This window comes from Mizuhopecten yessoensis, unplaced genomic scaffold (genome assembly GCF_002113885.1).
Source record: "Mizuhopecten yessoensis strain PY_sf001 unplaced genomic scaffold, ASM211388v2 scaffold716123, whole genome shotgun sequence".
In the NCBI taxonomy this organism is placed as follows: Eukaryota; Metazoa; Mollusca; class Bivalvia; order Pectinida; family Pectinidae; genus Mizuhopecten; species Mizuhopecten yessoensis.
Window position 1 is genome coordinate 131,286 of NW_018479959.1, and position 13,786 is coordinate 145,071.

Genomic DNA, 13,786 nt, shown 5'->3' on the forward strand with positions numbered 1-13,786 from the left:
TAAAACCCCTATATGCCCAGTATTAATTTCATCTTTCACATCTGCCGCAATATTCGCCTTTCACATTTAAATACAATGGTTTTTATCTTTTACTTATGCTCACTGTAATGATAGGTTTGTCTTTATTATGGAGGTCAAAAAACGTTTAAGTGAAACTGCAACAAAAATGTCCTGGTAAACATTTTATAAACTCTGTTATCCCAATGTTAGAGTCTGAAAATAAAGTTCTTTTCTTATCTAGGAGTTGAGGCTTTTTAATAATAAGGAAATCAACTACCAGACATTTCTGCTTTTCACCTGTATTAAGTTCAAGGGTCAAGCCCTTAAGGAATGAAATTGGAACAACTCCCAAATCAGACACTCTATGCAAGAAGGGTTTATTCCCAAATGTGACCCTCTTTGTAAAATCTGCTTTACAAGGGGATGGGGTCCAATTAACTATTAAGCATTGGCTTATTATTGGTGAAATACAGTAGTGAGTACAGTGTCTGGATTAGAGTGGTTCCTCTGTATTAGAAATGCTTACAGTTACAAGCATCAAATACACAACTCTAGTAAGTACTACAAGCAAACATTAAACTATAGCTCACTGACTAAACACCAACACAATAAATTTAAACATCCAACTGTAGCTCATTAACTACACATTAACACAGTAAAATTAACTTTAACTATGGCTCAATGACCATACATCATCACAATAAAATTAAGAAACATGAACAGAACTTAAGGAATTTACATTCGTACTCTGCTGATGCCACTTGAGATAAGGTAGATAATCTGAACTCTCCATACAACACTACATATAGCAAATATCACAATGTCGCTACAATGGGTAAGTTCAATGATATAAGACAAACTCTCATACACTTACAATGTACACAGTAATGTCAGTTTCAAACATCATAGCAACTTCTCAACAACAAATCTTTCAACAACATAGCCACATTTCATTGATCAAGTATTTACATTTCATTGATCAAGTATTTACAACAATGTGCTGACCAGTGACTGGAACTTAATCAATGTTAACCAAATTATCTACAGTGCTGCTATTCCCAAAGCAGAGATTAGATTTCATCTCAATTTGTTTATGGTAAAATTTGCAGAATAGTGACCTTACATTTGTTACGTCTGAACTAGTTGAGTCATGTCTTTCCTTCAGTCTGGAAATGTGAAAGTGTATTTCCTACAGTCTGGATCTTGGTCAACATATTTCCTACAGTCTGGATCTGGGTCAGTGTATTTCCTAGTCTGGATCTGGGTCAACATATTTCCTAGTCTGGATCTTGGTCAGTGTATTTCCTACAGTCTGGATCTTGGTCAGTGTATTTCCTAGTGTGGATCTGGGTCAACATATTTCCTACAGACTGGATCTTGGTCAGTGTATTTCCTACCGTCTGGATCTGGGTCAACCTATTTCCTAGCCTGGATCTGGGTCAGTGTATTTCCTACAATCTGGATCTGGGTCAGTGTATTTCCTAGTTTGGATCTGGGTCAGTGTATTTCCTAGTCTGAATCTTGGTCAGTGTATTTCCTACAGTCTGGATTTTTGTCAGTGTATTTCCTACAGTCTGGATCTGGGTCAACCTATTTCCTAGCCTGGATCTGGGTCAGTGTATTTCCTACAATCTGGATCTGGGTCAGTGTATTTCCTAGTTTGGATCTGGGTCAGTGTATTTCCTAGTCTGGATCTCGGTCAGTGTATTTCCTAGTCTGGATCTCGGTCAGTGTATTTCCTAGTCTGGATCTCGGTCAGTGTATTTCCTAGTCTGGATCTTGGGCAGTGTATTTCCTACAGTCTGGATCTTGGTCTGTGTATTTCCTAGTCTGGATCTGGGTCGTGTATTTCCTAGTCTGGATCTGGGTCGTGTATTTCCTAGTCTGGATCTGGGTCGTGTATTTCCTAGTCTGGATCTGGGTCAACATATTTCCTAGTCTGGATCTTGGTCAGTATATTTCCTACAGTCTGGATCTTGGTCTGTGTATTTCCTAGTCTGGATCTGGGTCAGTGTATTTCCTAGTTTGGATCTGGGTCAGTGTATTTCCTAGTTTGGATCTGGGTCAGTGTATTTCCTAGTATGGATATGGGTCAGTGTATTTCCTACAGTCTGGATCTGGGTCAATGTATTTTTTACAGTCTGGATCCGGGTCAACGTATTTCCTACAGTCTGGATCTGGGTCAGTGTATTTCCTAGACTGGATCTGGGTCAGTGTATTTCCTAGTCTGGATCTGGGTCAGTGTATTTCCTAGTCTGGATATGGGTCAGTGTATTTCCTACAGTCTGGATCTGGGTCAACCTATTTCCTAGTCTGGATCTGGGTCAGTGTATTTCCTACAGAACGGATCTTGGTCAACGTATCTCCTACAGTCTGGATCTGGGTCAATGTATTTTTTACAGTCTGGATCTGGGTCAACGTATTTCCTACAGTCTGGATCTGGGTCAATGTATTTTTTACAGTCTGGATCTGGGTCAATGTATTTTCTACAGTCTGGATCTGGATCAGTGTTTTCTGAAGTTTGAATGTGTGTGAGTGTTTTCCTCAAGTCTGAATCTTGGTGTGGTAATTTCCCAAAGTCTGGATCTGGGTCAGTATGTTTCTTAAAAGTCTTGATTTTGGTCATTGTATTTCTTAAATGTCTGGATCTGCGTCAGCATATTTCATATAAATGATCTTATAGCATATCAAATAAAACATTAAGCTCTATAAAGAAATACAATTAAATAATACAGGCATAACAATTCTCTCCTTTAATATTTCCTTCATTTTCTTATTTCATTAAGGAAGACTTTGTGAAAATTCAACATCAGATTTGATAAAATCCATTATCTTCAAAAAAAACCAGCTGAATTAAGTAATTATAGTAACAAAAAGCATTCAACTTCTGAAATATGGTTTTTACCTGTAAATCACTAATATAAATATATGCTTGGTTGAAGGGAAGTTTAGGGGAAAACACCCAACTTTTTTATCATGACAAAATGCATACTGTCTTATTTCCACCAAAAATACTTTAATCATGTGAACTACCTTTTACCATTTGCATTCATGTTAAAGGGAAATGGCACTGTCTTGATTATCCTTCCTGTTTCAGTCATGGCCTTCTGAATTATATATAAAACATTTTTCCTGATGCTAAAACGACCTCCCTCCTTTTATTCAGTGAGAAATATTAAAATCAGGTACCAAAAATAGTCACAAATATATACTGGTTAACATATACACAATATTAATAACGGTAATAACAGGCACTTTTGAACAGTACAGCTTGTTAGATGGAAAGCCTCATGGATCAGCATTAACTAGGACTAGTTTAGTGTTAGTCTCCTGTCCCAATACACAAGCTTTTAACACAACAACTAACAAATCTAATCAATATCATACACCTTACTTCAAACCATAAATTCAACAATCTGTACATTTCTCTAGCTTTTCACAAAGAAAATTATTTAGCACTTCAAAGCTGAATATTAAGGTTTACGAGAGAAAATCACAAAAATACACAGCAGTAAGATACTGATAACCACAGCAGTAGAATCTGTTACTGATCATGAGTACAGTTGAAGCTAAATGAAGGAGTAGTAGTTGAACCTGTAAGAATTAATGTTATATTTGAATATATGTGAATGATTGAATATTTGACCTTGTGACAGTTGATGCACTTGTAACATTTTATCCCCTTTGACCTTTAACATAATACATGGCCGAGTTAAACAAACTTTGTTAAAATATCAAGTCTACTAATACTTTCAAAAGAACCTCAATGTTCCAAATGGACAAAACTTCAAGTCAGAAACTTGATAAAGGGTTTCTAGGTATTTACTGGATACAGGTTAGGTTTTCATTAGGGCTTTGTAATACATGTACTATGAGATGGGATATAAGCACATACTATAAATCTGACCTCATTTATTGAAAAGTACAGGTTTACTCTTTGATATCTGTAAATTCAACCTAACTTGGAAAGTAAAGTGTTACTGTTAAATACAAACTTGGAAGTCTACAAATGAAGCCTTCTGTTATTAACAGATAAATGAAGAAATCCAATGTTTGAATAAAGAGCAATAAACTAAATGCCTTTGAAATGTTGAAGCATGAGTAGTATTTCGGAATTAAAAACACTTATTATATTTCATGTAATTCTAACTGTAAAGCTCAGTGCAGTGCTAACTCTAAAAGGTTCTCAACAAAGCTTGATTATAACATATATAAAATCACCTGAAAATCCCTGCCAGGAGTGAAAGCATTTAGTGCAGATGTATTCTACATAGCTCTACACAGTGTAGATATATATAAACAGTGACAGTACAGACACACAAGTTGACAAATGTTTGGAGCGACCTGCTCCTTTATCAAGACTAATACTTCATATAGACAACTGTAATAGGGGCGATCACTTGATGCCCACAAACACTAGACACATACAAACAGGTCTTCAATGTCATCTGATTGGACAACGGAATCAATTAAAAAAAAAAGCTTTTTGAGAAAAGCTCTTTTTGCACTTATATTAAAATCAGATCTTAATACATGTACACATGTACTGTGAATAAAAAAAGATGCGGAATCAACCGCTTGATTCCATAGTTTAATTACAGTCTACAGGTTACGGTTAGCTAGGTTTCTGATGATATCTATGAATATCATTGGGATTCCATCAGAGATTTCTACTACAATCCACTTACAACCCACGTCCACCAGCATGTTGGTTCCCTTTGGACACCTGTTTTTAGTTTCCTTGGATATTCGTTGTAGAGCATGGTAGTGAGTTACTATTATAGTGACAGTGGTAATACCTTCTGGGTGTATTCTGTCTAATAGGGACCTTAAACATTATACTGGTGTCAGGGTTATTACTGAGGAACGTGGTTTATTTTTTATCAAAATCATATTCAAACAACTTTAATAAAGAATCATATTGCTGACAATAATTAATTCTTTACTCTTAATATCAACTTTGTAATTGGACTGTTTCTGTGGCAACAACTTTGATCTTCTAACTTAAAAACTATTTCTATGGAGGTTATTTCCAAATCCCTTCCAGAGGATTAATCATGGATATAAAAAAGAATCCATGGAAACACTGCTTCTTTCTAAGCAGCATCAGTTATCTTAACCCTTAAAACCATACAAACAGGTAACAATAACAAAGTGACATAGATAAGCATACCATATCTATGGTAAAAGTGATACAGAGTAAAACGGGTAAGTAACAAAGCTACATGGGATACATTGTGTCCCACCCAGAGAGACAGTTTCTTCAACACACTGCATAACTTTTATGAAGAAACTGAATGGCTGACTGGCTGTGCAAACGACATTATGGCATTGACATTTAAATGATGCTCCTGATTTCAGTTTATATTTCATATTAATATCTAGCTATAAACAGCAGAATAATTATTAAACATATTTATATTGACAAACACTCTATCTGGCCCCAAAGATGTATATACACAACATAAGTGCAGTGTGCAGCTATACTGTCCTTTCATTCTATTCCTTACAGGGCCCTATACAGGGGCAAAACAAAATGTTATCACATTAATAAAAACATATGTATTGTTCAATGTTTAAAGCACATTTGATTATTGTCCTCAGTGACTTTTTCAGTAGCATCAACAATACTTAAAATCCCTGGTAAGATCTTCTTCTGTGACTTAATAAGAAGCATGATACTTCAATCCCATTTAAAATGTCCTTATCCGTTGCTCCCTAAGTATTATGAGTTACCGGTAATCCCTTATTTAGGGGTTACTTCCTTTTTTCCTTGGCTCCCTAAGTATTATGAGTTACCGGTCATCCCTTATTTAGGGGTTACTTCCTTTTCTATGTGGCTCCCTAAGTATTATGAGTTACCGGTAATCCCTTATTTAGGGATTACATCCTCTTCTATTGGGGTTGAGTCACAGAACAATGTCAGACACACTTGTGAAATATATAAACATATTTTGAGGTGCCACATGCTACTCGTAGGCCAATGATAAGTCTACCCAGGGTACCACAGCCCAAGTTCAGGCAAAAGGTCCATCATCAGCCAGTGAGGGGTCTCAGGTCTATCCGTACTTTTTCACAACTACTCAGCATACCTACAGTTGGGAAGAAACCTCCTTTAGGTATAGGAACTTGTTTTTTCCCAATTATTTTCCCATTTCTTGTGAAAAATATCTGAAAGAAGAAATATTTTTTTCTAAATTCACAAAAGATAAATTGTCTAATCAGTGGCAGAAAATAAATGTAGGATAAAGGGATAGCATTCCTGAAGGATTCAATGTGTCAGCAGAGAAAACTAATTGAGGGAAGATGTTCGTTTGTGATGTGTCATATTATTTCTGCAATCACATAAGTGACTTACAAAATCTTATATACATCATTCCTCCTATATAGTTACAAGAAAACTTGATTTCTCCCACACTTCACAGGTACATTTCCATTTTTGGTAGGGAAAAGATAAACCTCGATCAAGACCGCTGACACGCGCTATTACGTCACAGACAACGCACTTCTTTTAACATGACCTTTGACTCTGTGCACTTTTAGCAAAACCGATTACATCATCACTTTTTAGACACATGTATAATACACATGTAAACAAATAGGCAAGCTCAGCATTCCGACAGTTCAAAATAGACGAATGTGTTGCCGTAGGAAAAAATGATGAAAAAGGAAGAATTGTTGATGAATTTAATTGATGATAGTTTGGTGCATTGGGGTCAAAAATACAACTTTGCAGTGAAGGTATTTTTTACGGTATGAAAATGTGGGAGAAAAATAATCAATCACTCCTGTGTCATGTAGACAGACATATCTCAACCTTCCGGATGATATATTTTTTAGGTTTAGCACTCTGCAATGCCTCATGATAAACCTAAAAAAATATCTTAACCTCTGGTTGAGATATCTCTGTCTACATCCCACAGGAGTGATAGATTCTATTATTCTTACATTTATTTTCTATAAATTTTCACAACTTTTTTCTGAACTATATCAAAAGTGTTGACATGGGTACCTACCCATACTTTTGTACCATTCTGGTCTAACACTCGTCCACCGGGTATAATGTCATCCTCATCAGAATCGTCACTGAAATCATCAACCATATCATTATGGACATCAGGGTCGTCAGGAGAAAGGTCACTGTCAGTTTCGCCATCGTAGTCCGGGGGGAACAGAATTCCACAGCCCATTATGTCACCTGTAATGCAAAATTTACCCTCACACTGGTAATTAACGAAACAACATCAAAATTTAAATATGGTCCAAAACGATTTTAAGGGTTCCAAGGACATTTTAGTTTTCAACATAGAAACATTTTTTTTCTGTGCAAAATAAAAATACTTCCAAGTTATTTTTCAAATAATTTAATTTCAAATTATTCCCACAGTACACACAGACCGCAAACTACAAATAGTTGATTAGTAATGTTGACATATGTTAACTCCTTAAATTTTATACATCGTTTCTAATAAAAATTCTTTAGCTTACAATAACAGAAGTCATACCTTTATGACACCTTGGTCCAAATGGATCTCCGACTCCAGAACCAACGAATATTTTACCATCATCTGCATGATAAGCTATGGATCCTTTGTTCCATCCCGGGTGTCGATGGTGGGGATAATTCTACCAACATCAGTTAAAATCACCAGTGTGTCACATCAAACAGAGAATCAATCATAATCAGTATCTGTCCAGACCATTTTATACATTCCCAGATTGCGTTTTCTAGGATTATCTAAACCATGACGTGGACTCAACAGTGACCACCTTAAAAACCAAACTTCAATCTAGTTATCATTGTAATATTGTGACCAACTTCAAAGTTGATACTACAAAACTCTTTCATGAAAATCAGGTGAATGAAATAAACCATCATACGTATCATTCAAGGAAGTAATAACAAATCTGATTGGGAAAAACAAAGTTCAGTGAATCTACCATAACTTCTACACAGCATTAAAGACATAATTGTGTCATTTTAAAACCATTTAATGGTTAAATACTTGTTTATAAAAATAGGTCATCACAGATTTTTTATGTAACAACACTTAAAAAGAGAAATTACAGAAACATTTGTAATAAGTTAAATCTGATCTGGTGGAATTAAGAATTAGTCAAAAATGAACCAGTAACCCAAACAATTACAGCAAGTTCACTGTTTAGAGCCGTTAAGAGCATTATTCATACCATGTTTGGTTAATATTCACCTGGTGATGTCCATCTTGAATTCAATTAATATCTTTTGTAATAATCGTTCTTGGCTAGTAGTCTTTTAAAATGGAAAGTTAATGACTGATGTATATAAAAACTTTTTTCCCCCAGCTTTTAAATAAAAGAAACTAGATAGAAGTTAACTCTAATCCTTACAACAGCCACCATACATTAAGAAAATGTTTTTCTTAAACTGCTTCCCTTTGCCCATGGAAAACCTGACATGTTTGATTTCTATACAGATTTAAGGTGTCGAGTGTGGATGGGGGATTGTAAATAGCATACTTACTCTTCTGGCTACTCCTATGGCAATATAGCAGTTTTCACCAGGATCTATTATTTCAATTTCAAAATAATGATATGTTGTGTCGAGGGGCCATCTGGCTTGAGCTAGACCAACATCATGTATGCTCTTCCCTCGTCCCATGTATTCTAAAGTCTGAAATATCACACAAATAAAATACAAAAAATATCTGAGGTTTTAACATTGCCTTTAAAATGCAAATGAAATTCAGTTTGTGAAATATTCACACAATAAGTTGTGAAAACAACATGATCTTTACATGCCAGAGAGATTAAAAACATCACCATATGAGGTTTATATACCTAATGGTAATGTATAACCCCAGATTTAATGTATAACCCCAGATTTAACCTTACCGTGCCATTTAATCTGACGTCATGAAGACGAGACCAGTCGTCCTCCCCATTGTCCACAGCCATGAGAACCAAATCCTCATAGAGCCACTCTGCCTCAAGGTTGAGTCGGACTTCTTCCCCTGTGGAATGCATCCCTACAGCAGGATATAGCCCCCGGGCAGGGGTCTGCATCATCATCATACCAACCTGCACAAATAATCAGTCACAAATTAATAACTTGTTATACAACATCTGGGCCAGAGACTTTATGTTGTGTAATCTTTCTGCATAGAACACAAAGCTTTGCAAACTGCTGAGTTGCAAGCACTGCATAGAAAAGTGCATTCTTGTCTGATATGGTAAGCACTCTTGAACTTAGCATTTTTCAGCATTTAAAACTATTTCAAACTAGAAAAAAAATATGGAGAATGATATGTTATCTCTTTATAATTAAACTTTACATCAGTTTGTTTCCAAAACACAAGTTTCCTTTAAATTTCATTTTATGATGAAACTTTGCTAATATTTGAAATTTTGGGACATCAATTCACCATCATTTGATGAAGTCATGGTAAACAGTCTATTTATCTTTAAGAACGGGAGACAATCCATCAACCTGACCCACCTCCTTGCCATTATGTGTAAAGAAGACCTTGACAGACTGCCCAGGTCCCTCCTCTGGGGCAGAAAATTTGATTCCACAACCTATCCTGTCCCCAGTCTGACTTTTGGAGCCAAAAGGTTTTCCAAACCCATTAGCTTTGTAAAGCCTGCAGCCACAAACCAAACAAGTTTATCATTAGTATAGTCATACATGTTTATGATTATTGTAAAAAAAAAAAAAAAAAAAAAATATATATTATTCATATCATTTTTTACATCATTTTTGCATTTTGTATCTGAGAGTTAGCCTTGTTGTTATACAGGTGTTTAAAACAGCAAAGTTGTAATGTACATGCACCTTTAGACATCAAGCGTAATTTGATAAAAAATATTTGTGATTTCCATTATAAATGGGATGTATTTCATTTTCCAAACCCTATGAAGATAAAGAAAACCACATACTTCCCATCATCAGCATGGAATCCTACAGAGAATGCTCTCCATCCAGGCTGGGCATCTAGTGGGTATCTCTGAGGCACCAGACCCACACCTAAACATCAACATTTATTTCAATTATATGGATATCTTTCATAAGTCTCAATACTATATGGATATCTTCAGATTATCTTGAATCCTCTTTTATGTATCTTTCGTATTTATCGATGAATGTGAAGCCTTCCTAAACACATAACCTACAAAGGAATTATTTAAGCAGGATGTCAAATACAGTTCTGATACGGAAAGCAGGTCAAATTTCTTCCCTGTAGTATCACTTCACAAAAAAACAGGTCTGACAGTGATGAAACTTGAATCAGTTACTGGAGAAACTACTTTTTCATTACTAATGCGACATGCTCACCAATGGTCCCTCGATTGCCAATATCAAGGATTTCCACCTCAAAGTAGTAATCCTCAGGTGTGAGAGGTTCCCCAGCTACATACAGACCAACACTGAATCTATTGTTAGGAGCGTAGCTGCAATTCAAAAAGTACTGATGATGGTAAGAATAGAACAGAGCATGAAATAGTGAACATGCTGGGAATAATAATTAATTCTACGACAGTAGTACCATGGCATGTTACTAGTATGAAGATTGACACAGTAATGGTTCTCGAAACTACTGAATATTAATTGTTTGTTAAAAAAATATTAACTTTAAGCTTGAGCTATAAATGCCCTAGGGATGTTAACCTGTTTTCCAATAAATGTAGCTTAATGATTATATAGGTTGATTAAAGTGAAGGAAGGTTAAGTTGTTTTTATTTCACAATCCCCACAACATACAAGTAAAACCGAGATGCATTTGTAAAACTGATGATCATAGTATGAAAATTTTAATTTGGAAACCATATTCATGTATTTAATTATTTAATAAGAGAATCTGCATTTAATTATACTTATGCCAAAAGATTCTAAAAGGTAGAAATAAATACATAATCAAAATGAAATAGAAAAATTACTTGGCATTATAGAAATATTTCAAACATAATCATTACAATTACAAACACTTGTAAAAGATAAAGGTGTGCATTGCACATTGTGATTATATTGAAACAAGAAACAAATAAGCCCTCATCAGATTTCTTTTACTTTTTTCAAATGGTCCTATGAAGGTGACAGTGTACATAAACATATCTTACTAGTCATCAAAACATCACACATAAACATTCTAACCTAAAGAAAATTTAACAGTATGTGAGTGACAGTAGGAGATGAAGGTCTATAATTTTACCTGAGGACGTCTCCATCCGCATTGATGTTAGAATATCTTGGTTGTCCTGCCTCTACATCAGCATCTCGCACCTGTCCTGCGTCCTGATGAATTCTCTGGTGATGTCTAAATACATGCATGAATTGATTTGGATATCGTATTTCCATGGCCACTAAGTTCTGAGAAAGAAAACAGTCAGTGTGTTAATGGAAAAGCAGATTCCGTGTCAACATAAAGACATAACTTCTTATTTTGGGAATAAATCTATTCAAAGTCCTGTCTATTTTATGAAAGGTTATATCAATTGTTAATTATATAAGGCAAACTTCATGAAAGGATTGCAAGTGAGTGTACATCCCTTGCTGATAATATATAGTGCAACGGTCTAAACTATTTAAGTGGTCACTGAGATTTATGAAATCTTACATTACCTTACAGAAAAAGTAAAAAACATTCAATGGGAAAATTTAATTTTGTAAACAATAAACCTGGTTTATTAGTCTGGTATACATAATATATAATGCACGGACCAAAGTAAATTAAACGTGTCAATTAAATTAAATATCTGCATTGCATGGATGATGGAGAATATATTGAAACTGGTCGTAAATGAAGGATCATAAGAATTTAAAAGAAATAAACTATCTACCTCATGCGAATATATGTTACTGCGTGCTAGCATTTCTTCTTCAGTAATTTCATAATGTTCACGTAAGTAACTTCCTTATAGCAAACAAAAATAACAACAACGTAATCCCTACTGTCATTCCTAAGAGGGGCTCCATAAGGGAAGCGTTGAAGCGGGCAACAGCTGTTACAACACGCAAACATAATCCATAGATCACTATGCGAAGCTGTCTTTTATAAAAAGAAAAAACCTGATTATCAGAATACTAAATTCATCGGACCGATATGACAAATACCTACCTGTAGGGAAGACACGACATCTTTCTCGTTCATCTCTCGTCATAACATCGTGTTTTGTTCATCATTCTGCAGATAGGTAGCGCTGTTTTTTGTCCGCGTCGATAAAAAGCTTCGATTCAAAGCCCGAATATGCCCCCCAATTGAAGCGTTTATGTCACTTTCGAAATATCGGTCAGATCAGGGTTTGTGCACTGTTTTGTAGGGAGTGAACACGCTTGAATTTTATCAGCGGGAAAAAATGAATTTCGGTCTTTCCAAGATTTAATGTCACACCCATTTCCTTCCCACACTTTAAATCAATAGCAAAACTTGATATTGACTGAAAATTATTGCATGATACTGTGAAAGGTACCTGCGACTGCCCGTCTATCACGTGTTCTCTGAAGCACAGGGACCTGTAATAATTTGGTAATGTCATTTTTACCACAGGGACCTGAGAATTTGTTACAGCTATAGTTGGACCTAAACGAAGGTGTTCAGAGTAATTCTACTTGGTTTAGGGGTTTAGATCGGCTACCGATAAAAGAAAGACGTACCTAATGATCATGAACTCAGTTTCCTCCAAAACACACGCGCCAAACTGAGAAATTAATTACTTTTGGAAGGGTAGAAAGAACTCCTTTCTAGTTTTGCGAACTGTCTTTATTGCTACTGATTTAGTACATATACTGACAGCTTCATATGATGGTATGAATAGCAAAAGCCTATATCATTGACTTTCGTATTGATGTAAAATATATTGAAATGTAAATTTTGGGCAGGTCGGCCAATGATCTAAGTCAAATTCGTGAAATTGATCGGGAAATCTGCATGCTTAATGACGTCATAATTATGCTGGTGCCATTGTGGGTCGAACTTACCCCAGACTGTCTGTCCGGACTTGTCCCAATCAAGGTGGGGCACATTCGACATTTCAATCTACCGACAGAAGGAAACTAGAATATGATCTGATGGCCGTTTATTTTTAATTCAAAACTAATAAACAGTCCGTCGACAAGTCTTTTGTGGACATTTGACATGAAGGAGATCTTGTTAGGTAGGGGATACCCGATCACCTGCTCTCCGGAATGCCATGGTATCAGATTCTGATACGAGGCAATATAGTTTTTTTGTAACATTTTATATCTATTTTTATAAAATATTGTGTCTTCTAGAATCTTTTCAAAGTATCAATATCTATTATATAATTAGGTAACTATTTTGTGAATTGAATTGATTTATTTCGGAATTTAGCCACAACGTGGCTTTATGGGTCATCCCAGTAAAGGCCTAAATTAATCGAATACAGGTCGTTCCGGCCCCCGAGTCCATAGTCGTTCCTACCTTAGTGGTTCCAGCCCCTACCCGGTCCGGCCCCGTATTCTTAGTCGTTCCGGCCCCATAATAATATTATATATATGATTCATGTTTAAAATGTAATTCCTATTGATTTTATTTATCTTAAGCATATTTTTTTTTAACAATTCAAAGAAATTAAATAAAAAAATAAAACATATATCACATTGTACACTTCTTTTCTTTTCTTTTCATTTAAACCTGTGTAAATATCTTGTTACCTCGTGCGTTGAGGTGTGAACTGTATGGCTTTTAGCAAACGCCGCGTCAACACTATGATTACGTCCAGGAAGCATAAGAAGAAGAAAATGATATTATCAGCAGTCAAGTCATCTTCGCTAGCCAAGTGCGAAGAT

The 13,786-nt window shown here is 35.4% G+C and overlaps 1 protein-coding gene across 2 annotated transcripts; it reads right to left on the minus strand.

Moving 5' to 3' along the window:
* Window positions 1-3,042: 3,042 nt before the first annotated feature.
* LOC110441764 (SPRY domain-containing protein 3-like) lies at window positions 3,043-12,200 on the minus strand. Of its 2 annotated transcripts, none has more exons than XM_021485008.1 (10): window positions 12,096-12,200; window positions 11,190-11,347; window positions 10,316-10,431; window positions 9,919-10,006; window positions 9,479-9,623; window positions 8,875-9,060; window positions 8,504-8,653; window positions 7,506-7,626; window positions 7,017-7,198; window positions 3,043-6,171 (listed from the first exon to the last, which is right to left on the minus strand). In XM_021485008.1, the coding sequence occupies exons 1-10, from the start codon at window positions 12,126-12,128 to the stop codon at window positions 6,037-6,039; spliced, it is 1,314 nt and encodes a 437-aa protein (XP_021340683.1). In that variant the 5' UTR covers window positions 12,129-12,200; the 3' UTR covers window positions 3,043-6,036. The 2 variants fall into 2 exon arrangements, with proteins under 2 accessions (XP_021340683.1, XP_021340684.1); XM_021485009.1 differs by lacking the exon at window positions 12,096-12,200 and adding an exon at window positions 11,818-11,928.
* Between the last annotated feature and the right edge of the window lie 1,586 nt (window positions 12,201-13,786).